This window comes from Heterodontus francisci, chromosome X, assembly GCF_036365525.1.
Source record: "Heterodontus francisci isolate sHetFra1 chromosome X, sHetFra1.hap1, whole genome shotgun sequence".
NCBI lineage: Eukaryota > Metazoa > Chordata > Chondrichthyes > Heterodontiformes > Heterodontidae > Heterodontus > Heterodontus francisci.
This window is the reverse complement of record NC_090421.1, coordinates 13,594,723-13,621,736: the sequence shown is the minus strand read 5'-3', so window position 1 is coordinate 13,621,736 and position 27,014 is coordinate 13,594,723. Positions and strand designations below refer to the sequence as shown.

Below are 27,014 nucleotides of genomic sequence, written 5' to 3'. Positions count from 1 at the left end.
CAGGAACTGTTAGTCATGCAGCATCTCACTCAACTGGCGTTTCTCACATGTGACTATAGACACGGGGCCTTAGCGGGCAATTTAATCAATGGAAGTATCACAGCCAAGCCTTATCCTATGCTCATCTGATGTCCATGCACAAATACTTTCTAGTGGAGTTGGCATAACTAATCAGGAGTGCAAACTGCACTGTTTTTCCCCTCTCTTGCCTGGGGTGACTAGCCACATAATAGCACCAGCACCATCACCTGAGCTGAGCACAGCTAACACAGCACAGACCAGTATTTGTACCCAAGACCTTTTTGATCCATTTGGCTCAGCAGCACGCTACTCCATGCATTTACCCACTGAACCAATGGGGAAGCCCTTCTTCACCAATTCAAGATGGACACTGGACAAAACAATGGATTAAAGCACACAGTCCTTTCACGTCAGTGAAATGAGCTCAAATCTAGCTGAGACTGATGGGATGAAGGCCTTGTTCTGCTATCTATAAGGATCCTTTGTGAAATGACAGTCTCAGCCATGTCCCCTGCAGACATGAATGCTTTGAAAAAAACTGCCTACATTTCAGCAATTATTGATACTTTCTGAAAGCTGATAAAGATGATGGGGATGGAAAATGGGAAATACCACAATGGCTCAGTTGGAGGTGCTCTCAATATCGGTTCAGGACACATTTTTGAAATAGAGAAAGTGTTACCCTGCATGTGGCTTGTCCTAATCAAACCTGGAGATGCTTGATGCTAACACAAGGCGACAAAAGTAGTACAGGGTTCCATTCCACAAAACAGGCATCCTCATCTCGATGAGTACAAAGTCAACAAAAATATCCAGCACTCTTTCATTCGGAGGGGACAAGGGAGGTTAACACCAGGCCAATATCTTGTTTGGTGCAGTTGTAAAACTGAAATACAAACGAATCTGATCATTGCATATTTATTTGACGAGACCTCCCATACCCAAGCAATTTTCATTTTTAGAACCGGATTTCTGATTTATCTTTTATGATAACAGAGCAAAGTGAACTACTGATATAAGTAGTTCTCGAAACATTCTATTACCACTTAACAGAAGCAATCCTTAACCACCCAGTGTCCTAATTTCTATGAATTTTCCGCACTCTTGATTAATTCAGTTCTGCTGGACTAGTACAGAATGGACAAACGATGTGAAGCCAAATTACATCCTTATTTAGGCTGACTTTGAAAACGCTCCACATGTCCACAAACACCTTGCATATGTAATTAGATAGATTCAAATGGTTTCTATGCTATTCATACCTCACTCTTCTTTTAAAGATAGGGTTATTTCAAAAATACTTCATGATTACATGAATGGAGAAATCAGGCGATTTAAACATAGGAAACACAGGAAATAGGAGTAGGCCAAAAAGTCACAATGAGATTTCTGAGTTACCAAAACATGTATTTTAAATTATATCCTTTAATTTTCAACACTGCAATTTTAGACAATGAGTTTTTTTTTGCAAATGACACTAAAGTTGGAAATATTGGTGAACTGTGAGGAGGATAGTGATAAACGTCAAGAGAACATAAACAGGCTGGAGGAATAGGTGGACACGTGTCAGATGAAATTTAATGCGGAGAAGTGTGAATTGATACCTTTATGTAGGAAGAATGAGGTGAGGCAATATAAAATAAAAGGATACAATTCTAAAAGGGATGCAGCAGCAGAGGGACCTGGGGGGTATATGTGTGCAAATCATTGAGGTGACAGGGCTGGTTGAGAAAGAGGTCAATAAAGCATTTGGGATCCTGACTTTATTAATAGAGGTAGAGTTGGCGTTCACCAGAGCTGGCGGGCAGCCATAAAGACGGGGCTAAAGTGTGGCGAGTCGAAGAGACTTAGCAGTTGGCAGGAAAAAAGAGAGGCGCAAGGAGAGAGCCAACTGTGTAACAGCCCCGACAAACAAATTTTTCTGCAGCACCTGTGGAAGAGCCCGTCACTCTGGAATTGGCCTTTATAGCCACTCCAGGTGCTGCTCCACACACCACTGACCACCTCCAGGCGCTTACCCATTGTCTCTCGAGACAAGGAGGCCAAAGATGAGAGTACAAAAGCAAGGAATTTATGATAAACCTTTATAAAACACTGGTTTGGACTGGTTTGTCCAATTCTGGGCACCACACTTCAGGAAGGATGTGAAGGCACGCAACAATCCCAACGATAGAGGGTGCAATTCTAGATTTTGTCTTAGAAATGAAGCTGGGCAAGTGGATGAAGTAGCAGTGGGTGACCATTTTGGAGATAGTGACCATAATACAGTTAGATTTACCATTATTATGGAAAAAGGACAAGGATAGAACAGGAGTAAAAGTTCTAAATTGGGGGAAGGCAAATTTTACGAAGCTGAGAGGTGATCTGGTGAAAGCGGACTGGATACAGCTACATGAAGGAAAATCAGTGGCAAACCAGTGGGAGGCATTTAAAAGCAAGATTCTATGGGCACAGTGTAGACATGTCCCCACAAAGAAAAAGGGTGGTACTGCCAAATCTAGAGTCCCCGGTTATCTGGAAGCATACAGGGTAAGATAAAGCAGAAAAAAAGTTTACGATAGTCACAAAAAACATAATACTTTAGAAAGCCTCGAGAAATATAGAAAGTGCAGGAGTGAAGTAAAAAAGGAAGTTAGGAAAGCAAAGAGAGGACATGAAAAATATTGGTAGGTAAAATCAAGGAAAACCCAAAAATAAAAACAAAAAAATGCTGGCAAATACTCAGCAGGTCTGGCAGCATCTGTGGAGAGAGAAGCAAAGTTAACATTTCAGGTCAGTGACCTTTCACCAGAACCCAGGGTTGAGAACCCAAGGACACCGATCTAAGGTGACTGGCACAAAAACAAAAGGCAATATGAGGAAAAAAAAAATTATTTTTACACAGCAAGTGATTAGGATCTGGAATACACACTCAGTGTGGATTGGAGGCAGATTCAATCAGGGCATTCAAAAGGGAATTGGAGAAGCACCGGAAGACAGAAAATTTTGCAGGGCTACAGGGAAAGGGTAGCTGAGTTGCTCTTGCAGAGAGCTGGCACAGACACATCGGGCCGAATAGCCTCCTTTTGTGTTGCAACTACTCTATGATTATATAAAGATTGCTTTTAAACAGTGTGATGCTATTTAAAAATTAATTTTACTTAAATTAGTCAATGTTTTATCAAACTTTGTATTAAATCTTCAATCTTATCAGGCAGGAAGCTAGCTTCTGACCTCTTGACAGCATTTTTCTCGGTATTTTCTCCAGTTTCTCTTTCTTTTCCTTGTCTTCTTTCTCAGAGCCATCCTTTGAGGGTCTTTCTTCTTCTTTATCAGAAGGGCAAGTGAACTGAAGTTGGATGACATCCTGCAAAGTAAGTACAGGCAGAGGTCACAGTCAAAATGTAGAGCATACGAACATACGAATTAGGAGCAGAAGTAGGCCATACGGCCCCTCGAGCCTGCTCCACCATTCAATAAGATCATGGCTGATATGTTTGCGTCTCGAATTCCACACTCCCATCTACCCCCGATAACCTTTGATTCCCTTGCTTAAGAATCTATCCACCTCCGCCCTAAAATTATTCAAACACCCTGCCTCTACCACCTTCTGAGGCAGAGAGTTCTAAAGTCGCACAACCCTCAGAGAAAAAAATTCTCTTTATCTCTGTCCTAAAAGGGTGACCCCTAATTTTAAAACAGTGCCCCCTGGCTCTGGACTCCCCCACAAGAGGAAACATCCTTTCCACATCCACCTTGCCAAGACCATTCAGGATCTTATACACATCAATCAAGTCTCCCTCCACTCTTCCAAACTCCAGTTAAAACAAGCCCAGTCTGTTCAACCTTTCCTCATAAGACAACCCGCTCAGTCCAGGTATCAATCTCGTAAGCCTCCTCTGAACCGCCTCCAACGCTTTCATATCCTTCCTTAAATAAGATCAAAACTGCACACAGTATTTGATGTGGTCTCACCAATGCCCTGTATAACTGAAGCAAAACATCCTTACTTTTATTTTTAATTCCTCTCATAATAAAGGATAGCATTCCATTAGCCTTCTTTATTATTTGCTGTACATGTATACTAACTTTTTGTGACTCATGCACTAGAATACCTAGATCCCTCTGCACTCATTTTCCATTTAAGTAATACTGTGCTTTTTTATCTTTCCTGTCAAAGTGAACAACTTCACACTTTCCCACATTATACTCCATCTGCCAGATTTTTGCCCACTCACTCAGCCTATCAATATCGGTCTGCAACCTCCTTATGTCCTCTTCACAACATACTTTCCTACCTATCTTTGTGTCATCTGCAAATTTAGCTACCATGCCATCGCTCCCCTCATCTAAGTCATTGATATAAATTGTAAAAAGTTGAGGCCCCAGCACAGACCCCTGCAGGACTCCACTCATCACATCCTGCCAATCAGAAAAGGACCCATTTTTGCATACCCTGTTTTCTGCCAGTCAGCCAATCTTCTATCCACGCTAATATGTTACTCACTACACCACTAGCTCCTACTTTACACAATAACCTTTTATGTGGCACCTTGTCAAATGCCTTCTGGAAATCCAAGTACAGTAATTCAACAGGCTCCCCCTTATCCACGGCACATGTTACTCCTTCAAAGAACTCCAATAAATTGGTTAAACATGATCGCCCTTTCACAAAGCCATGCTGACTATTCCCAATTACCTTCAGTTTTTCTATGTGCCCAGCTATAGCCTCCTTAATGATCGATTCTAACACCTTCCCCACGACAGACGTCAAGCTAACTGGCCTAAAGTTACCCATTTTCTGCCTCCTCCATTCTTAAATAGAGGGGTTATATTTGCTATTTTCCAGTCTGATGGAACCTTTCCAGAATCTAGCAAATTTTTAAAAATTAACACCAATGCATCTGCTACCTCATTAGCTACCTCGTTTAAAACCCTAGGACCCAGGGACTTGTCAGCCCACAGCTCCATCAGTTTGGTCAGTACCACTTCCCTGTTGATTGTAATTCCTCTCTTCCTTCCATCTCCTGATTTACAGCTATTACTGGAATGTTTTTTGTATCCTCTATAGTGAAGACAGAACAATAGAAACTAGGTCATAGGCAGCAAACAGTGAGCTGCAATAAATCTCTCCACCAGCGAGGATGACAAGAAAGTTTCCAGATCAAGCATGCTTAATACTAGCCCAGGAAATAAAAAAAACACTAGGGAATATCTGGCAGAATACTTGCACAGTTGTACAATATGACAAAGCACTGTGGTCAGGATAAAGAATATTTTTGAAAAAACAGACATTTACGTATAAAGGTGAATATTAAGGAAGCTATAAATGGGAAAAAAAAGCCTGAACGTCAAATCACATTTCAATTACTACCTTTGATAATTCATATTCTCCAGTTTACTTTGAAATGAGTATCTGGTATTTATCATTCCAAGTGGTAATCATTAATCCTCATGTGATTCAAAGAGTAACTCCCATTTAAGGCAGGTGCAGTTCAGAAATGGCACTTTCCAACCCTTCTGCATTTAAGTATGAATGATACTACTTCCTCAAAACAATCCAATACATACATGCCTGCTTAGTCAGTTCAAAGTGTGCACCTGTCGCCAGCTTTTCCGTTACACATCATGGAGGGGCAAAGGTTAATCCAGCCAACCATGAAATTGGAAAACCCGATTGTTTTTGCTGATTTGCTGTCAGCTTCCTTGAAACTTTCACCATCAAATGCCCATAGTGAAAATCAGAGAACAGCAGGCATTCCACTGTTCCACAGGATGGGTCACAACACCAACATTCTCTCAGCGGTATACCTTGCTTCGAGACATTTTGGGAAAATTCCTATATTACACACAAGTGCTGAGTGTGTCAGTGGAAACCAGAAGTCCAATCCATTAAATAGGGCCATTCACAGATCTCTTGGGCCGGGGGGGGGGGGGGGGGGGGGGGTGGCAAAATCAGTACAATTGGCAGATAAAATTTTCTGGGTTCTTTGGCCAACACCCGAGAGGTAACAGAAGATCAGTCATGCCTCAAAGTGAATGGCCAGAATCACCTTGCTTGATGCACCTATTGGTATCACCAGGTTTATTTCATGACTGAGTGTGGTTCGATTAGTTGCCCTTGACAACTCTTGACTGGGAGGCACCAGAATCCATTTGCTCCAGTGTGCGATACCAGCAAGTCTTGAGAAAAGCAGTGTTTTGAACAGTGACGACCCTCTTTCTTTTGCCTCTTGTGATTCTTTGATTTTCCCCTCCCCAATTAATTCTATTGTGCATAATACATGGCATTTGATTCAAGTCTCCCTGACGAATACAGACCCAAATCCCAAGGCAACTGTCATATTGTCAGCAGTCCAGTGAGGCAATGCAAGTATCGACCGAAGACTTCAGCAGTGTTAATTAGCCTTGCACACTTAATGCAATGCTTAAAGCCTTTGGCAGAATAGGAAACAAACACTACATTGATCTGCAATATAGTGTCATTAGGTTAAGATAGTTCTTTCAATAACTACAAATATGACAGAGTTGTACTTTGTCTCCCTCTCATTTGAGCTTAATAAAAAGTGTTAAGGTGCTGGCATGACCACCGTCGACATCAGCAAACTTTTGACAAACCAAGTGAACTTTAATGACCAGGAAGTGGGAGATGAACACTGCAGTAACAAGTAGTTCTGCTAACAATTCTCACAATTCTTGCAGGAATTTTGAAGAATATTCATCACCATGTCCTGAAAGGAGTAGAAAACTTAGCTAGGGAAATTGGTGCTCCATGGGATTTCAATAGTAAATAAAGGCAATATGCCACATGCAAAGTCTCTGATGATAAAAACTCAGAAAATCAGTGTATGTAGTGCATAGTTTCCCCGAGTTAAGTATCCATGTTTGGATTAATTCCTGCAGCATTTGGAAGATCCTGAATGCAGAAATACCATTTTACACACTTTTAGTCTATTCATGGAAGAGTGTCCTACCTTTTACATTCAGCCTCTTTCAAACTGCATTTCTCCTTTAGTTTTACCTGGATTTCCTGAGGCCCATCACATGTGAACGGGTGAGAAGATTCTTCACATACAGCAAGGCTTCGCACCAACTTTAACTTAGAATTGGACTGAAAGGAATAAGAAAAAAATCCTTTAAAAGATACTGAGAAAACACAGGCCAATCTGAGCCACATCTTGGTTTTGGTAACCCTTGCTGATTTTTGTCCCCTGCTCGTAGCATTTTATTTTAATTCATTCATGGGATGTGAGCGTCGATGGCAAGGTGAGAATGTACTGCCCATCACTAATTGCTTTTGAGAAGGTGGTGCTGAGTCACCTTCTTGAACAGCTGCAGTCCATGTGGTGTGGGTACACCCACCGTGCTGCTCGGGAGGGAGCTGCAAAATTTTGACCCAGTGACGATGAAGGAACAGTGGTATATTTCCAAGTCAAAAGGGGCTGTGATTTGGAGGGAAACTTGCAGGTGCTGGTGTAATGATGCTGAAATGAGTTTTAACCCTCCGACAACCTTGCCGTAATTGGCCAATTCAGCAGAGACTACAAATTGAATCTGGGACCTTGATTTTCAGCACGGTTTTTAGTATCACACAAAGCAATGCACTTAATCACTGAACCTCACAGCTCCAGGGACCCGGGTTCGATTCCAGGTACTGCCTGTGTGGAGTTTGCAAGTTCTCCCTGTGTCTGCGTGGGTTTTCTCCGGGTGCTCCGGTTTCCTCCCACAAGCCAAAAGACTTGCAGGTTGATAGGTAAATTGGCCATTATAAATTGTCACTAGTGTAGGTAGGTGGTAGGGAAATATAGGGACAGGTGGGGATGTTTGGTAGGAATATGGGATTAGTGTAGGATTAGTATAAATGGGTGGTTGATGTTCGGCACAGACTCGGTGGGCCGAAGGGCCTGTTTCAGTGCTGTATCTCTAATCTAATCTAATCTGAACCATCAAGTTAACAGGTCACTTAAAAATGTGTCTCAACAGCTAACTGGGATGACATTCAAGACGGCGGACCTGATCAGAGACATCAATAGCAACTGCGGGAATAAAAGAGAAAGCGCTAGTGGGGGAACAGCGCAGAACTGATCAGAGGCACCAGTGGCGAATAGAGAGAGAGTTGGGGCAGTGTGGACCTGATGGTGCATTTCTGAAAAAGCAAGGAATGACATCAGAGGACAGAAGGTAGGTGATTGGTCGGTCAGTATTAGATTTTAAAAAAACTAGGGCAATAATTTAAACAAGGACCGGGAAACTATAAAAATATTGGACAAAATTTATAGCTTAACTAATTTAACTAATTAATAAAATTTGGAAACAGGTCCAGTATAACAATAAGGGAACTAGTATCAAGGGTATTAGTGCACAGCAAGTCTAGAGCCATTAATTTAAATTAATAGCTTACACAAGGGATTAACTAGATTCTAAGAGAGAATAGAGGTATTTTTTTACATCATGGATGGGCAGCTCAGACCTGTTGCTTGCAATTCCTGCACCACGGAGGAACTTCAGGATACTTCATGTGTCTTGAGAACCACGCGTGTTGGAAGTGTCTCCAGCTGCTTGAGCTCAAGCTCAGGAATTCCAAGCTTGTGGGGCAGCTGGAGGCACTGCAGTGCATCAGAGAGGATGAGTGTTTCCTCGATCATACGTTCTCGGAAGTGGTTACCCACAGGCAGTGAGAGTTCAGGACAGAAGATCAGTGGCCATCCAGAAGAGAAGGGAGAGGCAGGAGGTGCAGGAATCTTCAGGGTGCGTGCCGTTCTCAAACCGGTACTCAGCACTGGAGACTGCTGGCAGGGACGGGACCTTGAAAGAGTGCAGTCCAGACTGTGGCACCAATGGGCAGCTGGAAACAGCGAAGAGCAGAAATGCAGTCCTTATAGGACATTCCATAGTCAGGGGGACAGACAGGCATTTCTGTAAATGTCATCGTGAGTCCCGCATGGTGTTGTCTCCCTTGTGCCAGGGTAAAGGACATCACAGAGCGGGTGCAGAATACTTGGCAGGAGGGAGTGAGCCAGAAGTTGTGGTACACGTAGGTACCAACGACGCCGCAGGACCTGGTACTGAGGTCCTACAGTCAGATTTTCAGGAGTAGGGAGGAAGTTAAAAAGTGGGACCTCGAAGGTAATAACCTCTGGATTACTCCCAGTGCCACGCGCTAGCGAGAGTAGAAATCGGAAGATAGGGAGGATCAAGTTGTGGCTTGAGGCATGGTGCAGGAGGGCTTCAGATTCTTGGGACATTGGGAACAGCTATGGGGCAGGACGCACCTGTTCAAAAGGGACAGGTTGCACCTCAACAGAATTGGGACCAATGTCCTCACGGGGAGGTTCACTAGTGTGATTGGGGAGGGTTTAAACTAAATTGGCAAGGGGATGGGCACCAGCTAACAGGAATAAGGTGCATAAAGGAGAGATAAATATTACTAGAGAAGGAAGCAGTACCATATTAGATAAGAGCAGACTAAGAAGGACTATGAGGAATATAAAGACAGGTTCACAATGCATTAATATAAATGCACAAAGTATGGTGAATAAGGTTGGTGAGCTACAAACACATATAGCCCTGTGGGAATATGATTACTGACAATAATGGAAACGTGGCTGAAGAATGATGGGGACTGGACACTTAATAGACAAGGATACGAAGTATTCAGAAAAGATAGGGAAAGAAAAAAGGGAGGTGGGGTAGCAGTACTGATCAGGAAAGATATTGCAGTGTTGGAAAGGGAGGATGACCTTGAGGGGTCAGAGACAGAATCTTTTTGATTAGAGTTGAGAAGCAAAAACGATATGATCACGTGACTGGGCGTATTCTATAGGACGCTAACAAATGAGACACGGGGGAAGGAGAGAGAGAGGAGCAGATCTGCAGGGAAATCACAGATGTGCAAGAACTATAGCGTAGTGATATTGGGGGACTTTACCTAAATATCGATTGGGATCATAGGATCTTAGAAAATAGGAGGAGTTGGCCATTTGGCCCATCAAGCCTGCTCTGCCATTCAAACAGATCATGGCTGATCATCTACCTCTATGCCATTTTTCCCTACTATCTGCATATCCTTTGATGTCGTTAGTATTCAGAAATCTATCAATTTCTGTCTTGAACATGCTCAATGATTGAGCTTCCACAGCCCTCTGGGATAGAGAATTCCACAGATTCACCACCCTCTGAGTAAAGAAATTCCTCCTCCTCTCAGTCTTAAATGGCCTGCTCCTTATTCTGATACTGTGTCCCCTGGTTCTAGACTCACCAGCCAGAGGAAACATCCTATCCACATCTACCCTGTCAAGCCCTGTAAGAATTTTGTAAGTTTCAATGAGATCACCTCTCATTCTTCAAAACTCTGGAGAATACAGGCCCAGTTTCCTCAATCTCTCCTCATAAGACAATCCCCCCATCCCAGGGATTAGTCTGATGAACCTCCGTTGCACTCCCACTATGGCAAGTATATCCTTCCTTAGATAAGGAGACCAAAACTGTACACAATACTCCAGGTGTAATCTCACCAAGGCAGACCAGGTGTCTCACCAGACAATTGCAGCAAGACTTCTTTATTCCTGCACTCAAATCGCCTTACGATGAAGGCCAACATACCATTTGCCTTCCTAATTGCTTGCTGTACCTGCATGCTAGCTTTTAGTGACTCATGAACAAGGACACCCAGGTCTCTTTGGACATCAACACTTCCCAACCTCTCACCATTTGAGAAATACCCTGCCTTTCTGTTTTGTCTAACCAAAGTGGATCGCTTCACACTTATTCACGTTATATTCCATCTGCCATGTTCTTGTCCATTCACTTAGCCTGTCCAAATCCCCTTGAAACCTCCTTGAATCCTCCTCACAACTTACATTCCCTCCTAGTTTTGTGTCATCAGCAAATTTGGAAATGTTACAATTGGTCCCCATATCCAAATAATTGATATAGATTGTGAACAGCTGTGGCCTAAGTACTGATCCTTGCGGTACCCAACTCGTAACAGCCTGCCATCCTGAGAATGACCCATTTATTCCTACTCTCTGCTATCTGTCTGTTAACCAATTCTCAATCCATTACAGTATATTAACCCCAATTCTATGTGCTCTAACTTTTGTTTACTAACCTCCTGAGTGGGACCTCATCAAAAGCTTTCTGAAAATCCAAATACACCACATCCACTGGTTCTCCTTTATCTATGCTACAAGTAACATCCTCAAAAAAACTCCAACAGGTTTGTCAAACATGATTTCTCGTTCACAAATCCATGTTGACTCTGCTCAATTATATTATTTTCCAAGTGTCCAGTTATCTCATCCTTTATAATAGATTCTAACATGTTCCCGACTACTGACGTCAAACAGGTCTGTAGTTCTGTGTTTTCTCTCACGCTACCTTCTTAAATAGTCGGGTTACATTTGCTACTTTCTAGTCTGCAGGAACCCTCTAGAACCTATAGAATTTTGAAAGATAACCACCAATGCATCTACTATCTCAATAGCCACCTCCTTCAGTACTCTGGGATGTAGCTCATCCAGTCCAGGGGATTTATCAACTTTCAATCCAATTAATTTTTCGAGTACTACCTCCAATGCTAGAGTAAAGGGCAAGGAAGGAGAGGAATTCCTGAAATGTGTTCAGGAGAACTTCCTTGATCAGTATGTTCTTGGTCCAACTAAGGAGGCGGCATTGCTGGATCTGGTGCTGGGGAATGAGGTGGGCCAAGTGGACCAGGTGTCTGTGGGGGAGCAATTGGATAAGAGTGATCATTGTATCATAATGTTTAGATTAGTAATGGAGAAGAGCAAGGAACAATCTAAAGTAGAACTTCTCAATTGGAAGGGGGCGAACTTCAAATGGATGAGAAGAGATCTAGCCAGGGGAAAATGGAACCAAAGATTGACAGGAAAAACTGGAACAGAACAATGGGTGATCTTTGAGGAGATGTTTCAGGTACAGGCTAGATACAATCCAACAAGCGGGAAACATGAGGGAACCAAAAGCAAGAACTCCTTGGATGACGAGGGAGATAGAGAACATGATAAAAAAAAAGAGGGCATATGATGCACGTCAGGTGAGTTCTTCAAGCAAGAACCAGGCCAAATGCAATAAGTTGAGAAGGGAAGTGAAGAGGAAAATGTTAAACTCCAGAAAGCTTGTTGTGGAAGGATGATGCCGGAGCCTATCTTTACTCAGTTTCACACGTATTGTATAGAGTAAAAAGATTACAAACATGTAGCTCCTCACTCAACCCCTCCACCAGTCTCACTGAGTGCCTGCTTATAAGTGTTCAAGACAGACCCCAATTAACACCCCCCACCTGCATATAATAAAACAATTGATACACAATTAATAGATTAACAAATAAGACTGGCAAAGAGAGAATACGAGAATAGAAGGTAGTCAAGATAAAAGGAAACCCAAAAATCTTCTACCAGCATGCAAATAGTAAGCGGATAGTAAGAGGTGGGGTGGGACCTATTAGAGACAAAGAATGTGATATATGCTTAGAGATGCTGGACAAGGCTAGAATACTTGAATGAGCACTTTGCATCAGTGTTTACTAAGGAAGTGGATGCTGACAATATCTAAAAAGTGGAGATGGTAAAGGTAATGAATGGGGTGAAAATTGATAAGAAGGATTTACTGGAAAGGCTGGTTATGCTTAGAGTGGATAAGTCACCTGGTCCAGATGGCTTGCATCCAGATTGCTAAAGGAAGTGGAGATAGAGATAGCAGAAAGGCTTGCCATAATCTTCCAATCTTCCCTAGATACAGGGGAGGTGCCAGAGGATTGGAGAGTGGCAAATGTGACATCCTATTCAAGAAAGGGAGTAAGGACAGTCCTATTAACAACAGGCCAGTCAGTTTAACATCAGTGGTGGATAAGGTTTTAGAAACAATTTTTTTGTCCCCTGATTATTAACAGGCACTTGGAGAGGTTTGAGTTCATTAAGGAGAGCCAGCATGAATTTGTAAAAGGCAGATTGTGCTTGATTAATCTAATTGAATTTGTTGATGAAGTAACAGAGAAGGTTGATGAAGGGAATGCGGTGGATGTTGTCTATATGGATTTCAAGAAAGCATTTGACAAAGCACCTAAGCACATAAAAGGCTGGTTAACAAAATTGAGGCTAACAGAATAGTAGGGTCAGTAACAGCTTCGATAAAAAAAAATTGGAGTCGCGGTAAATGGTGTCTTCCAACTCTGCCATCATCCTTCTGTCCTGCAATCGATCCTGCACACCTCCTGGATCTTCATTCCGATGGCAATACCTCTATCAGTACAACTTCCAATACTTCACCTTTCAAATAGCTTTTGGAGTTCACTCACCCCTCACACCTGTCTCTGAATTTAGACAACAGTTCATTGATGCTCCATGCTGACCCCACCCTACTTATGTCAACTTTATCCCACCACGGACCTCTGACTAAATCTGGACTCCCTCCGATTGCCTCGTCTCTGTTCACCATTTACTAACAAGATATACGCACCCTAATAATTACTCTGCAACCAGCCTATGCAACTTTGGTTTTCCACGACCATTCATGTGTACATTTTGGCTGCTGCTCCAGACCTAAGCCCATCACTTCCATTTCCACATCTTACTCCCTTTTTTAAAAAACTTATTTTCTCTTCACCCCTCCTGGACCTCTCTCTTCTATCATTATGCCTCCTTTCACTTCTCCACTCTCAGCTACTCTGCCCTCCCAATTCCCTACCCCAACCCTTCAGTACTCTTTGACCTTCCTGCTCTCTTGCCATTGTCCCAGGCTTGACTCCCTCTTAGATAAGCTTACAGCTACACTCTGTGCCTCTTCCGGCATCCTCCGAAGGGCCCTTCGAGGCACTCTGTGCTGGCTCATTACAAGCAGCAAACCCAACTGCCCCGTCCTACTCTCTCAGGACATTCCCACCCAGGGTGGCTGCTGGGGAATAATCTTGCCAATCTCCTTCCTTTCCAACTCACCCCTCCCACTGCTGACAGTGCAGACTCTGAAAGTGGATCAGCTCTCACCGCCGCTCTACACATCTGCCTCCAATATGTTTGTTTACTTCTCTTGCCATCCATGATCTTATTGTGGATGACTGCATCAACATCATGGCCTTAATGGAAACCTGGCTGAGGGGTGTTGACGCCTTTCCTCTTAATGAAACCTCCCTGCCTGGCTATATCTTCCACTACTTGCTGCCAAGACCATCGTGGTGGCAGTGTGGCACTTATCACCAGATCACACCTTGATCTGACCCCTTACTCCTATGGCACTTTCTCCTCCTTTGAGGATCTCACCTTGTTCACCTTTCTTTCAAAATCATTGTTCTCTACCATCCTCTCAAGAACAATAAAAAAATTTCTGACCAAAATATCTTCACTGTTTTTCTCAGAGCCTCTGTACTGAATGGCTTCACATCCCCAGAGATTTCAACTTCCATCACAACTCATCTTGCTTTCTCTCCTCTGAGTTCACTGACCTCTTATCCTCTGTATAACTCTCCCTCCATGCCCAACCCATATTCACAGCCATCACCTTGACCTTGCCATCTCACATGGCTAGTGTCATTGTATCCATCACAGATAAGGCCATCTCTGATCACTTCCTTGTATCACTCTCCACCCACATCCCTCTTCCACACCCCAACCCTGCCTCATTCTGTATCCGTCCATGGAAAAAACAATCCCCCCCCAATTCACTTACAACTGTATTTTCAAAATCCCAACTGTCCAGCCCAGGGTTGTCCAACATGTGGTCCACAGGCCAGGATCCGACCCGCGGATGTAAACTATCGGGTCATTCCTCATCGTCGCCAGGGGTCTGTGACTGGAGATGAGAAATTTTCCATTGGCTTCTTGTTGCCATCTTGTTTAAAAGCCAGCGGCTTCCATTTTTTTTTTAAAAGGCCGCCGGAAAACCCCAAATCTGTCTGAAGTTGGGAAACGGCTGTTCCCGATGTCAGCACCTGTCAACTGTGAAACTAACTTGCCATCGGACCCACCATCTGCTGAGCATTCCTGCTCTCTGCAACCGTCTGGGAGAGGGAGAGGGGGAGAGAGAGAGAGACAGAGAGTGCGCGCGCTCTGGAATTGCCTCCCTACCTCACTTTCCTCCTTTGAGACACTCCTTAAAACATACCTCTTTCAACTAAGCTTTTGGTCATCTGCCTGAATATCATATTTTCGTTTCATAATGCTCCTGTGAAGCACCTACGTTCAAAGCACTATATGAATAAAAGTTGTTGTTGTAATTCAGAACTTCATCACGTAGCATCTGATATTGTAGAACCATAGAAAAATTATGGCACAGAAGGAAGCCATTCAGCCTGTCGTGTCCGTGCCGGTACTGAAGAACCCGGTGTAATTTTCTACAAAATGTCTCCCCATCCCCCAAAAAATCTATCGATAAAACAATCATTTCCAGAAAGACCCACAAAGTTCTGTGTTCAACCCAATGAAGCCAAGATTAAAATAACTTTTCCATTTATTATGAGCACATTCTGACCTTGGATCGCTTCCTCGAGTGCCCGTGGTTTTGTGTTCTTCGCTGCAATGAAACAGAGACCATGTCACTAAGTCTGGAAGCTTTCTTTTCGTAGTTTCAGTGACAGTACAAGCTCAATTTCAGGAGGGGAAACTGTGCTCCTGCCCTCTGCCCTAGTGTGGACTAACCTAGCAGCCAGTCTCATTTCCTTCACATCTTCTCATCCTTCACTAATTAATGTTAATGCCATGCAAACAGAGTAGTTTTGCACCTTTGCCTAAAGCAGAACTCGATTTCATATTAATTGCCACATAACCTGTATGCTATAAAAGGACATATCATATATTTGCCAACATGTCTCATTTCCCCTGGTTCTCAAATTCTGTTTTTTTAGATAGTGATTGCAGGCATTTTGCACAGCCCTGCAGACATATTAGAAAATCTACTACAGTCACATTATAAAGCATCACTGTCACTAATTACAATATCACCTCAGAGTAATTTTACACAAAAACTTTTCCCAAGCTACATTTACCAAGATGTTTTAAAGTATAAAAGTAAAAAGGTTTGAATGAGCAGCCCCAATAAATAGCTGTGGGTCAGAGTCACCAAGTCATGCATATACTTGCAAATAGCTAATAGACTGCCCTCAGCAGGGGCCTGGTCACTCTCTCTGCAGGAGAATGTAATGCAGAGCAAGAGCAACATTTAATGAAGGAGACAGAATTATGTCAAAGACTAAGTTTGTCTCGTACTTCGAAACACACTCAATAATGTACGAGGTGACAACTCATCAAATTCAGGATTAGTTTATTACTGTTCTAGAATAGACACTGGGGTTGAGTTTCCACTTTGGGAAATTGCGCTCAAAATTTTGCTAGATTTCCAAAGTGAAGTTATGGGTCAAGTTTCTGCTGTTATTTGCACAATCACGAATGTAAAATCTACCATAAGCCAACTCAATTAAATGTTTTCAAATGCAATTAATTATTTTTTCCCCCTTGCATTTAAAAGATATTTGATATATTGAAGAGGGAGTAACCTGGTGCAGTTTGATTAATGTAGCTAAAAATGGGTTTACTGCAAAAACATATACATTTAATCTGAGTGCCTAGTCCACTATCTGTGAGTAACCTGACTTTAAGCAACTGAAAATGACTTTTTAAAAAACTATACAGAACCATTTACTCGTTTAATTGGTGTACACTAATCACTTGCTTAGGAAATATTTTAATATTTAAAAGTTATTGATTAACGTGCTTGCGCCAAAAAAAAGCAATTTTAAGAGCTTCCTCGAAGGACTGCAAATGGGTGCAATCAGCGAAAACTGGTCAGTGATTCAATTCAATCTTGGGGCATGACCAGTTTTGTGGGCAATGCCAGTTTCCAGCATGAATTTTTTTCCCCAGTGCAAAAGATCACAGAAACTTAATTTGCACTGGACGTAATTTGCACTTGAAATGCCTTGATCATTAGCACTGATTTGGCTGAAAAAAGGTGCAAAGTAGCAGAAACTCGACCCCACTGGTATTTACCCTTCAATCACCAAACCCAGCTTCAAATGGACAAGGTAGCAAAGTAGAAAAATATGGGGATTGAAATCAGTGCTGTGGAATAAAACACATTTGCATTTTTTGTACTTAGTCTCAGCAACAAGCACTCAAAGGTCACATTTACCACAGGCGAGGTGCAGAGTAATCCTCACTCCACAATGTGACTGCAACAATGTGAAATGTTCCTTATTTATCACACCAGCCATCCTTGAAGTCCCTCCAAATAAGAATGACAATTTTACACTGATCTTTTACACTATGGGCCCATAGCCAGAAGTGTCTGTAAGACTATCCAACTCATTTCATGAAGCAGTCTCACAGCAAGCAGACACAGAGGACTTTCTAAATCACTACAAGCCCTGGTCCTAGAGGTGAGATGAGTGTTAACTCACTACACCATCTGGAGATAATACATGAGAATATTGTTAAGCACTCCATATATTTCACCAACTCCACCTGGACACCCAGTCACAAGTGTTCACAAGGGCTATTAAAATACATATGCTGAAAACCACAAAGAGCATCTGCATCAAAACAGGCTTAAGGGTGCAAGATAGGCACAAATACCATGGCTATTTCTTTTAGCCATGAGCCTCTCACCTGGAATTCCAGCTGTGCATTTGGGTCTTCACCGTCTTTTTCCACCTCCTCTTTACTGGATGTTCTGTACGCAGATTTATTTTTAATTAAAGATTCCTCCACCAATTTCTTCTCAGATTCCTTCATGATTTCCAAAGTTTCTTGAGTGTTATTACTATTGGACATCTCCAAAATGTGAAAATAATTAAGGGTGTGCTAGACGGCAGAAACCTGAAACAGATACTAAAAAAGTTAGCTTACTGGAATGACGTAAGTGACAAAATTAAGCTAATACTTTGACTCTTACAGTATGCAAGTAATACGTGTTTTTGTTCAGTTATCCACATTCCCTTTTACTATGTTAAACACGTGAGCAACAGCCATCACTTATTGATAACTAGTCATAGATTTCATCGCTGACATTTGCACATTTTTTTTAAAAATTGAGCTATACAATGCATCAGCCTTGGTTCAGTGGTACCACTCTCGTCACCAAGTCAGAAAATCATAGGTTCAAGCCCCATTACAGAGACATGAATACAGAATCTAAGCTGACACTTCAGTGCAGTTCAGCACACCAAAGGTGTCAGCTTGCGGATGAAATGTTAAACCAAGGCCCCGTCGGCCCCCTCAGGTGAGCATAAAAGATTCCAAGACACTATTTGAATAAGAGCAGGGAAGTTATCCCTGGTGTCCTGACCAATATTTATCCCTCAACCAGCATCAAAAACAGATCATCAGCTCATCATCACATTACTGTTCATGTGAGCTTGCTGTGCGAAAACTGGCTGCCGTATATCCTACAATACAACAGTGACTATACTTCAAAGGTACTTCGCTGGCTGTAAAGCACTTTCAAACATCCGGAGATAGTGAAATGCACCAGATAAAGGTAATTTATTTCTTCATTTACAATTTCACCTGGTCAGAGTACATCACAGATCACAATGCTATGTTACACATCATGCACAGATATAGGGACTTACACTGTTCAGTATCTCTGTGTGCCAGTCTCATTAGCACCACCAAGGTCATTCCTTGCCTGGAAACTTTAGACTGAGAGAAGACGATGAGGACGACTGCATTTATATAGCACCTTTCACGACCACCGGATGTCTCAAAGTGCTTTACAGCCAAGTATTTTTTGAAGTGTAGTCACTGATGTAACGCAGCAAACTCAGCAGCCGGTATGCACACAGCAAACTTAGATACAGCAATGTGATAATGACCAGATAATTTGTTTTTGTGATGTTGATTGATGCTGCTCTTCTTCGAAATAGTGCCATAGGATGTTTTATGTCCACCCGAGTCCAAAAGATGGCACCTCTGACAGTGCAGCGCTCCTTCAGTACTGCACTGAAGTGTTGGTCTTGATTTTTGTGTTCAAGCTCTGGAGTGGGACTTGAACCTAGAACCATCAGACTCAGAGGCAAGAGTGCTACCAACTGAGCCACAGCTCACATTTGAGAGGGCAGGTCAAGAACTTGTTAAGCATAGACTGAGTGGTGGATGGCCTCCTGTGAGTTGTTGGGATAGCAGCAGAGGGCTGGGTTCACCCCAATCATCAGTTAGTCCCTGACTTCATTTAGCTGTATGGGGGGAGAGATTTGAATACAATATTTTCACAGAGGGAAGCCCACACTCCTGTTGATGTTCCAACTCCAGATACAGTGCACATCTTATTGGCTCCATTCAGTAAATGCTCTCCAGGTGCTTTACCCAGCTCCTTGCTGTGGTGCGTCAGATTATGTCCACACCTTGTTATCAGCTGTAATTGTGCAGGAACTGTGCAAGCCAGGTAGGAGTTGCTAATCTGACATTTCCCCTCCTCTCTCTAGCCCAGGGATGTTGAGGCCGCTGTTCATAAGTGATTTGCAGGACAGCACTTTTTGCAATTTTTAAAATACTTTGATCTAAACCAAAGCATAATATTCCAAATTAAGTTTGAAAGCAACATACTCAAATCCAAAACAAAAATCTTAAACTTAAAAGCCAATTACATAGGGATGAGGGGGCGAACAGGCTAAGGTTGAATGGGTAAATGGACTAAAAGGTACAGTGGTAAATAAACAGTGGGAAAATTTAAAGAAATTATTCAAAAGGTTCAACAAAAATACATTCCATTAAAAAACAAAAAGTCAAATGAGAAAGATCCATCCCTGGCTTACTAGGGAAGTTAAGGATAGCATTAGATTAAAGGAACAGGCTTATAATGCTGTGAAGAATAGTAAGCCTGAGAATTGCGGGAGCTTTAGAAACCAGCAAAGGGTGACCAAAAGTTCATAAAATAGTGAAATAATAGTGAGAGTAAACTAGCCAGAAATATGAAAACAAGATTGAAGAGCTTTTCCAAGTATATAAAAAAAAGGAGAGCAGTTGAAGTAAATGTTGACCCCTTAGAGGCAGAGACAGGAGAAATTATGGAGAAATAAGGAAACTGCAGGGAGGTTGAATATTTTGTGTCTATCTTCACAGAAGACGACAGAAAATAAAAACCAAAAATAAAGGGCAACCAAGAGTTAAGAGTGAGCAACTTGAAGGAATTATCAGCAGAGAAAAAGTATTAGACAAACTTAAAGGATGAAAAGCCAATGAATCCCCAGGACCTGATGGCCCACATCCTCGGGTAAGCGAGCTGTGGATGCACTGGTTACAATTTTCCAAAATTCCCTAGATTCTAGAACAGTCCCAGCAGATTAGAAGTTAGCAAATGTAACACCGCCACCCAAGAAAGGAGGGAGAGAGAAAACAGGGCACTACAGGCCAATTAGCCCGATATCAGTCATCGGGAAAATGCTGGACTCTATTATTAAGGAAGTCTTAAAAATGCACTTAGAAAATCATAGTATGATCAGACGAGAGTCAACATGGTTTTACAAAAGGGAAATCGTGTTTGACAAATTTAGAGTTCTTTGAGGGTGTTACTAATAGAATAGATAAAGGGGAGCCAGTAGACTTAGATCTCCAAAAGGCATTTGATAAGGTGCCACACAAAAGGTTAGTGCTCGAAATAAGGGCTCATGGAGTTGGGGGGGGGGGGGGGGGGGGGTAACACATTAGCACGCATGGAGGATTGGTTAACGGACAGGAAGCAGAGAGTAGGGATGAAGGGGGCATTTTCAAGTTGGCAGGCTGTGACTACTGGAGTGCCACATGGATCAATGTTGGGGCCTCAGCTATTTACAATCTGTATTAATGACTTAGAGACTGAGAAATGCATCCAAGTTTGCTGATGATACAAAACGAGGTGGGAATGTCTGCTGTGAGGAGGACACAAAGAGATATAGACAGGTTAAATGAGTGGGCAACAAGGTGGCAGATGGAGAATAATGTGGGGAAGTGTGAGGTTATTCACTTTGGTGTAAGAATAGAAAAGCAAAATAATCTTTAAAAGGAGTGAAATTTTTAAATGTTAATGTTGAGAGACTTGGGTATACTCGTACAAGGAACACATAGGCACAGAAAGCAATTAGGAAGGCAAATGGCATGTTGGCCTTTATTGCGAGGGGACTGGAGTACAAGAATAAGGAAGTCTTGCTACAATTGTATTCAGGGCTTTGGTGAGACCACACCTGAAGTACCGTGCACAATTTGTCTCCATGTCCAAGGAAGGATATCCTTGTCTTGGTGGCAGTACAGCGAAGGCTCACTAGATTTGTTCCTGGGATGAGAGGGTGATCCTATGACAGGCCGAGTAAATTGAGCCTATACTCTCTGGAATTTAGAAGAATGAGAGGTGATCTGATCGAAACATACAAGATTTTGAAGGGGCTTGACAGGGTAAACACTGAGTGATTGTTTCGCCTGGCCAAGAAATCTAGAACATGGGGCCACAGTCTTAGGATAAGGGGTCAATCATTTAGGACTGAGATGAGGAGAATTTTTTTTCACTCAAAGGGTTGTGAATCTTTGGAATTCTCTACCCCAGGAGGGTTGTGGATGCTTCATTATTCAGTACAATCAGTTTCAAACCCATCCTTGCTAGTCTCCCCAATAATATCATGAGCATTGTCTAGTTTTATTTTCCTAACTGTTTCTGTTCACAAGATGCTAGGTTATTAAAAAATTCAGAATTTTGTTAATAAAGGTGAGATATCTTTGTGAAAGATGTTGTTAAATTCCAAAGATTAGCAATGGAAAGAACACCTGTGCAACTGTTACGGAGAGGTGGGAAATGACGGGGATGGTTTCCCTTTTTCATCTCTCAACTGACCGAAGACAGAGTGTCTATTAGAAATGCGTTTTAACCCGAGCGTTTTAATGGTCAAGACAGACAGACACATGACAGGTTTTCCTGTAGGTTTAAAGAAAGGTAAATGTTTATTAAACAACATCCGAAAATATTCGCAACTTCACGCGTGTTCACACGCACAGAGACACACACACACACACGAAAATATGAGATTAAAAGATAACATGCATTTAGGACTGATGGTTTTAAAAAAAGAGTTCACTGCAAACCTGGCGTTATAAAAATGGCGCAGGCCTGTTTTTCCTTTTTCCGGTTCACGGAAGACAAAACTTCGAAAGTTTCAGGAGGGCGAATGCTTTGTTGCAGACTTCATTTTGTTGTATCTCAGTCACAGTTCAATGTCGAAAACCCTGTTACAATTTCTCAGATAGGGGGTCTCAAAGCCACTTCCAGTCTCTGCCGACAGATAGTTTAAAGATGGTATTCTAGGCAGGGTTCTCCTTCTTCTGCTGGAGCAGATGATATCTCTCTTTCCCTGGCTCTGTCTTTGTTGCCCAGTATATACTTTTAATAAGCTCCTTATAAGACCCCCTGGTTTCTGTCATATGACCATGGTTTCTCTTTACCATTGTCTTCGTAAGTGGTGTCTGACAGTGGGGTCATGTTAGACAATGTGTCTGGATGGCACCCACCTTCATTCCATTTTGATAAACTGGATTTTTTTTTTTTCACATCCATTTATTTGAGTTTGAATTTGGAGACACCATGTCTGCCATGCCATTGTTAACCCAATTTGTTGACGACAGCCATTAGCAGAATGGGCTATTTACGTTTTAATGTCTTCTCCAAGGCTGGTCCAGACATGAAGATTGACTCACAGTTCTTGTAGTTTCCATGTGTATCGACAGTATAGGATGAGGTCAACTGACCTCACAACTCCATCTTCTTTTTCAGGAAAAGTGTCCATTTCAGGTTTGTTTTATAAGTTCATTGTATAGTTCATAATTTTTCTATGCATGAGCGTGACACAATATAGAAATAATTTTGAAGGTTTCAAAAATTCAGCAACAGGGGCAAACTAATTTAAAGTAATTTCTTATTTTTTTAAATTTAGAGATACAGCACTGAAACAGGCCCTTCGGCCCGAGTTGTGCCGACCATCAACCACCCATTTATACTAATCCTACATTAATACCATATTCCCTACCACATCCCCACAATTCCCCTACCACCTACCTATACTAGGGGCAATTTACATTGGCCAATTTACCTATCAACCTGCAAGTCTTTGGCTGTGGGAGGAAACCGGAGCACCTGGCGAAAACCCACGCAGTCACAGGGAGAACTTGCAAACTCCGCACAGGCAGTTCCCAGAATTGAACCCGGGTCGCTGGAGCTGTGAGGCTGTGGTGCTAACCATTGCAACACTGCTTGAATTTAAAAAAAAATAATTTTCCATTAATTTGAAGTAAGCAACATAAATAACACAGCATAGTGAAAATATACTTCTAAAAAAAAGGTAATTTGATTTAAACTGCTTTGAATTAAGAGCAGCAGACTGTACTTAAACTACTTTGCCCACAAAGTGCCTGAGCAATGACCCGAAAGGAGCACACCAGGTTAGCAGTTAAAAATCACCACCATGCTCCAGACTTGACACTGCCACAGAATGACAGAAAAAGTATGGCACAGAAAGAGGCCATTCAACCCATCGTGTCCATGCCAGCCGAGAATAAAAAAAGAAATAGAAACTAGCCGCCCAATCTAATCCCACCTTCCAGCACCTGGTCCATAGCCTTGCAGCACTTCAGGTGCATGTCCAGGTACCTTTTAAAAGAATTGAGGATTTCTGCCTCCACCACCATTCCTGGCAGTGAATTCCAGACACCCAACACCCTCTGGGTGAAAAAGTTTTTCCTCATGTCCCCTCTAATCCTTCTACCAATCACCGTAAATCTGTGCCCCCTGGTAATTGACCTCTCTGCTAGGGGAAACAGGTCCTTCCTGTCTACTCTATCTAGGCCCTTCATAATTTTGCACACCTCAATTAAGTCACCCCTCAGCCTCCTCTGTTCTAAGGAAAACAACCCTAGCCAATCCAATCTTTCTTCATAGCTGCAACTTTCGAGCCTTGGCAACATTCTTGTAAATCTTCTCTGTACTCTCTCCAGAGCAATTATGTCCTTTCTGTAATGCGGTAACCAGAAATGTACACAATACTTCAGCTGTGGCCTAAACAGCATTTTATACAGTTCCAGCATTACATGCCTGCTTTTGAATTCTATACCTCAGCCAATAAAGGAAAGCATTCCTTATGCCTTCGTCACCACTCCATCTACCTGCCCTGCCACCTTCAGGGACTTGTGGACATGCACTCCAAGGTCTCACACTTCTTCTACCCCTCTCAATATCCTCCCATTTATTGTGTACTCCCTCATTTTATTTGCCCTCCTCAAATGCATTACCTCACACTTATGTGGATTGAATTCCATTTGCCACTTTTCCGCCTACTCAACCAAACCATTGATATCTTTCTGGAATCTACAGCTATCCTCTTCACCATCAACTGCACGACCAATTTTTGTCATCAGCAAATTTCCCAATCATGCCTCTTACATTTAAGTCCAAATCATTAATATATACCACAAACAGCAGAGGACCCAACATTGAGCCCTATGGAAAGCCACTGGTAACAGCTTTCCATTCACAAAAACATCCGTCGACTATTACCCTTTGTTTCCTGTCCCTGAGCCAATTCTGGATCCAATCTTCCACATTGCCTTGTATCCCATGGGCTTTCATTTTACCGACCAGTCTGCCATGTGGGACCTTGTCAAATGCCTTACTAAAATCCATGTAGACCACATCCACTGCACGACCCTCATCAATCATAGAGTCATACAGCACTGAAACAGGCCCTTCGGCCCACCGAGTCTGTGCCGACCATCAACCACCCATTTATACTAATCCTACATTAATCCCATACCACATCCCCACCTTCCCTCAATTCTCCTACCACCTACCTACACTAGGGGCAATTTACAATGGCCAATTTACCAATTAACCTGCAAGTCTTTGGCTGTGGGAGGAAACCGGAGCACCCGGCGGAAACCCACGTAGTCACAGGGAGAACTTGCAAACTCCGCACAGGCAGTACCCAGAACTGAACCCGGGTCGCTGGAGCTGTGAGGCTGCAGTGCTAACCACTGCGCCGCCCCAAAATCCTCCGTTACTTCCTCAAAAAATTCAATTAAGTTAGTAAGACATGACCTTCCCTTAACAAATCCATGCTGACTATCCCTGATTAATCCATGCATTTGTAAGTGGCAGTTTATCCTGTCACTCAGAATAGATTCTAACAATGTACCCAACACCGAGGTCAGACTGACCGGCCTATAATTATTTGGCCTATCTCTCGAACCCTTTTTAAACAATGGTACAATGTTCGCAGACCTCCAATCGTCTGGTACCTCTCCTGTATCGAGTGAGGATTTGAAGATGATCTTCAGCACATCCACTATTTCCTCCCTGACTTCCCATAACAACCTGGGATGAAATCCACCCGGCCCTGGCGATTTATCCACTTTCAAGGATGTCAGACCCTCTAGCACTTCCTCTCTCATTATGCTTATCCTATCTAATAATTCACACTCTTCCTCTTTAACTACAATGTCGACATCAACCCTCTCCTTTGTGAAGACAGAGACAAAAAACTCATTAAGAACCCTGCCCACATCTTCTACAGCCACGCATAAGTTCCCTTGCAGATCCCTGATAGGCCCTAACCTTTCCCTGGTTATCCTCTTGCTCTTAATGTATTGATAAAACATCTTCGGGTTTTCCTTCATTTTACTTGCCAATGATTTTTCATGTCCTCTCTTTACTTTTCTAATTTCCTTTTTTACTTCACCCCTGTACTTTCTATACTCCTCTAGGCTTTCTAAAGTATTAAGATTTTTGTGATCGTCATGAGCTTTTACTGCTTTAATTTACCCTGTAAGCTTCTAGATAACCAGGGGACTCGAGAGTTGGCCATTCCACCCTTTATCTTAGTGGGGACATGCCTACATTGTGCCTGTCGCATCTTGCTTTTGAATGCCTCCCACTGGTTTGCCACTAATTTTCCCTCAAGTAGCTCTATCCAGTCCACTTTCGCCAGGTCACCTCTCAGTTTCTTAAAATTCGCCTTCCCCGAGTTTAGAACTTTTACTCCTGTTTTATCTGTCCTTTTCCAAGATTATGCGACAACTTACTGTATTATGGTCACTATTTCCAAAATGGTCACCCACTGTTACTTCCTCCACTTGCTCAGCTTCATTACCGAAGACAAAATCTAGAATTGTGCACCCTCTCATTGGGCTTGTTACGTGCTGGCTAAAAAAGTTCTCGAATGCAGTTCAAGAATTTTGTACCCTCTGTGCCCTTCACACTGTTTGTATCCCAGTTGATATTGGGGTAGTTGAAATCCCCAACGATTACCGCCCGATAGTTTTTGCACTCAGATATTTGCCTACATATTTGTTCTTCTACCTCCCTCTCTATTTGGAGGTCTATAGTACATTCCTAGTAGATTGAAGAGATGGAACCAGTCATAGCTGCCAAAGGCACTGCATTGCTGAACTACAAGAAAGCCCTCAGTGGAGTTAACATCCTTCGCACTTAAAGCTGCCAGAAGCACCGTGCAAAGAACAGCCAGGCGCTGTGCAAATGACTACTGGCAACACCTATGCAGTCGTATTCAGCTGGCCTCCAACACCGGAAATATCAGAGGAATGTATGATGGCATTGAGAGCGCTTTTGGGCCAACCAGCACCTAGGCTCAACCAGCACCAGTAACCTGTATCTCGATGCAGAGATCAACAAGCGCATGGGAAAGGCGTCTGCTGCTATGTCCAGACTGGCCAAGTGGGTGTGGGAAATTGGCGCACTGACACAGAACACAAAAGTCCGGGTGCTTCAAGCCTGTGAGCTCAGTAAGTACCTTGCTCCACAGCAGCGAGGCCTGGACAACGTATGTCAGCCAAGAGCAACGTCTCAACGCATCCCCTCTTCGCTGCCTCTGGAGAATCCTTGGCATCAGGTGGTAGGACCGTATCTCCAATGCACAAGTCCTCGAGGCACCCAACATCCCCAGCATGTATGCCCTACTGAGCCAGCGGCGCTTGAGATGGCTTGGCCACGTGAGCCGCACAGAAGATGGCAGGATCCCCAAGGATGCATTGTACAGC

General features: G+C 42.7%; 1 protein-coding gene across 11 annotated transcripts in view; it reads right to left on the bottom strand.

The window, feature by feature from the left end:
• LOC137358555 (R3H domain-containing protein 2) overlaps positions 1-27,014 on the bottom strand; it is a 226,811-nt gene that overhangs the window by 112,045 nt on the left and 87,752 nt on the right. For all 11 annotated transcript variants that reach the window (XM_068024522.1, XM_068024524.1, XM_068024527.1 and 8 more), the window contains exons 3-6: positions 17,616-17,825; positions 15,484-15,525; positions 7,022-7,111; positions 3,235-3,367 (exon numbers count right to left, since the gene is read on the bottom strand). In XM_068024522.1, coding sequence (XP_067880623.1) covers positions 3,235-3,367; positions 7,022-7,111; positions 15,484-15,525; positions 17,616-17,780 — 430 coding nt within the window. In that variant the 5' untranslated portion in view covers positions 17,781-17,825. The remainder of the gene's footprint in view (positions 1-3,234; positions 3,368-7,021; positions 7,112-15,483; positions 15,526-17,615; positions 17,826-27,014) is intronic.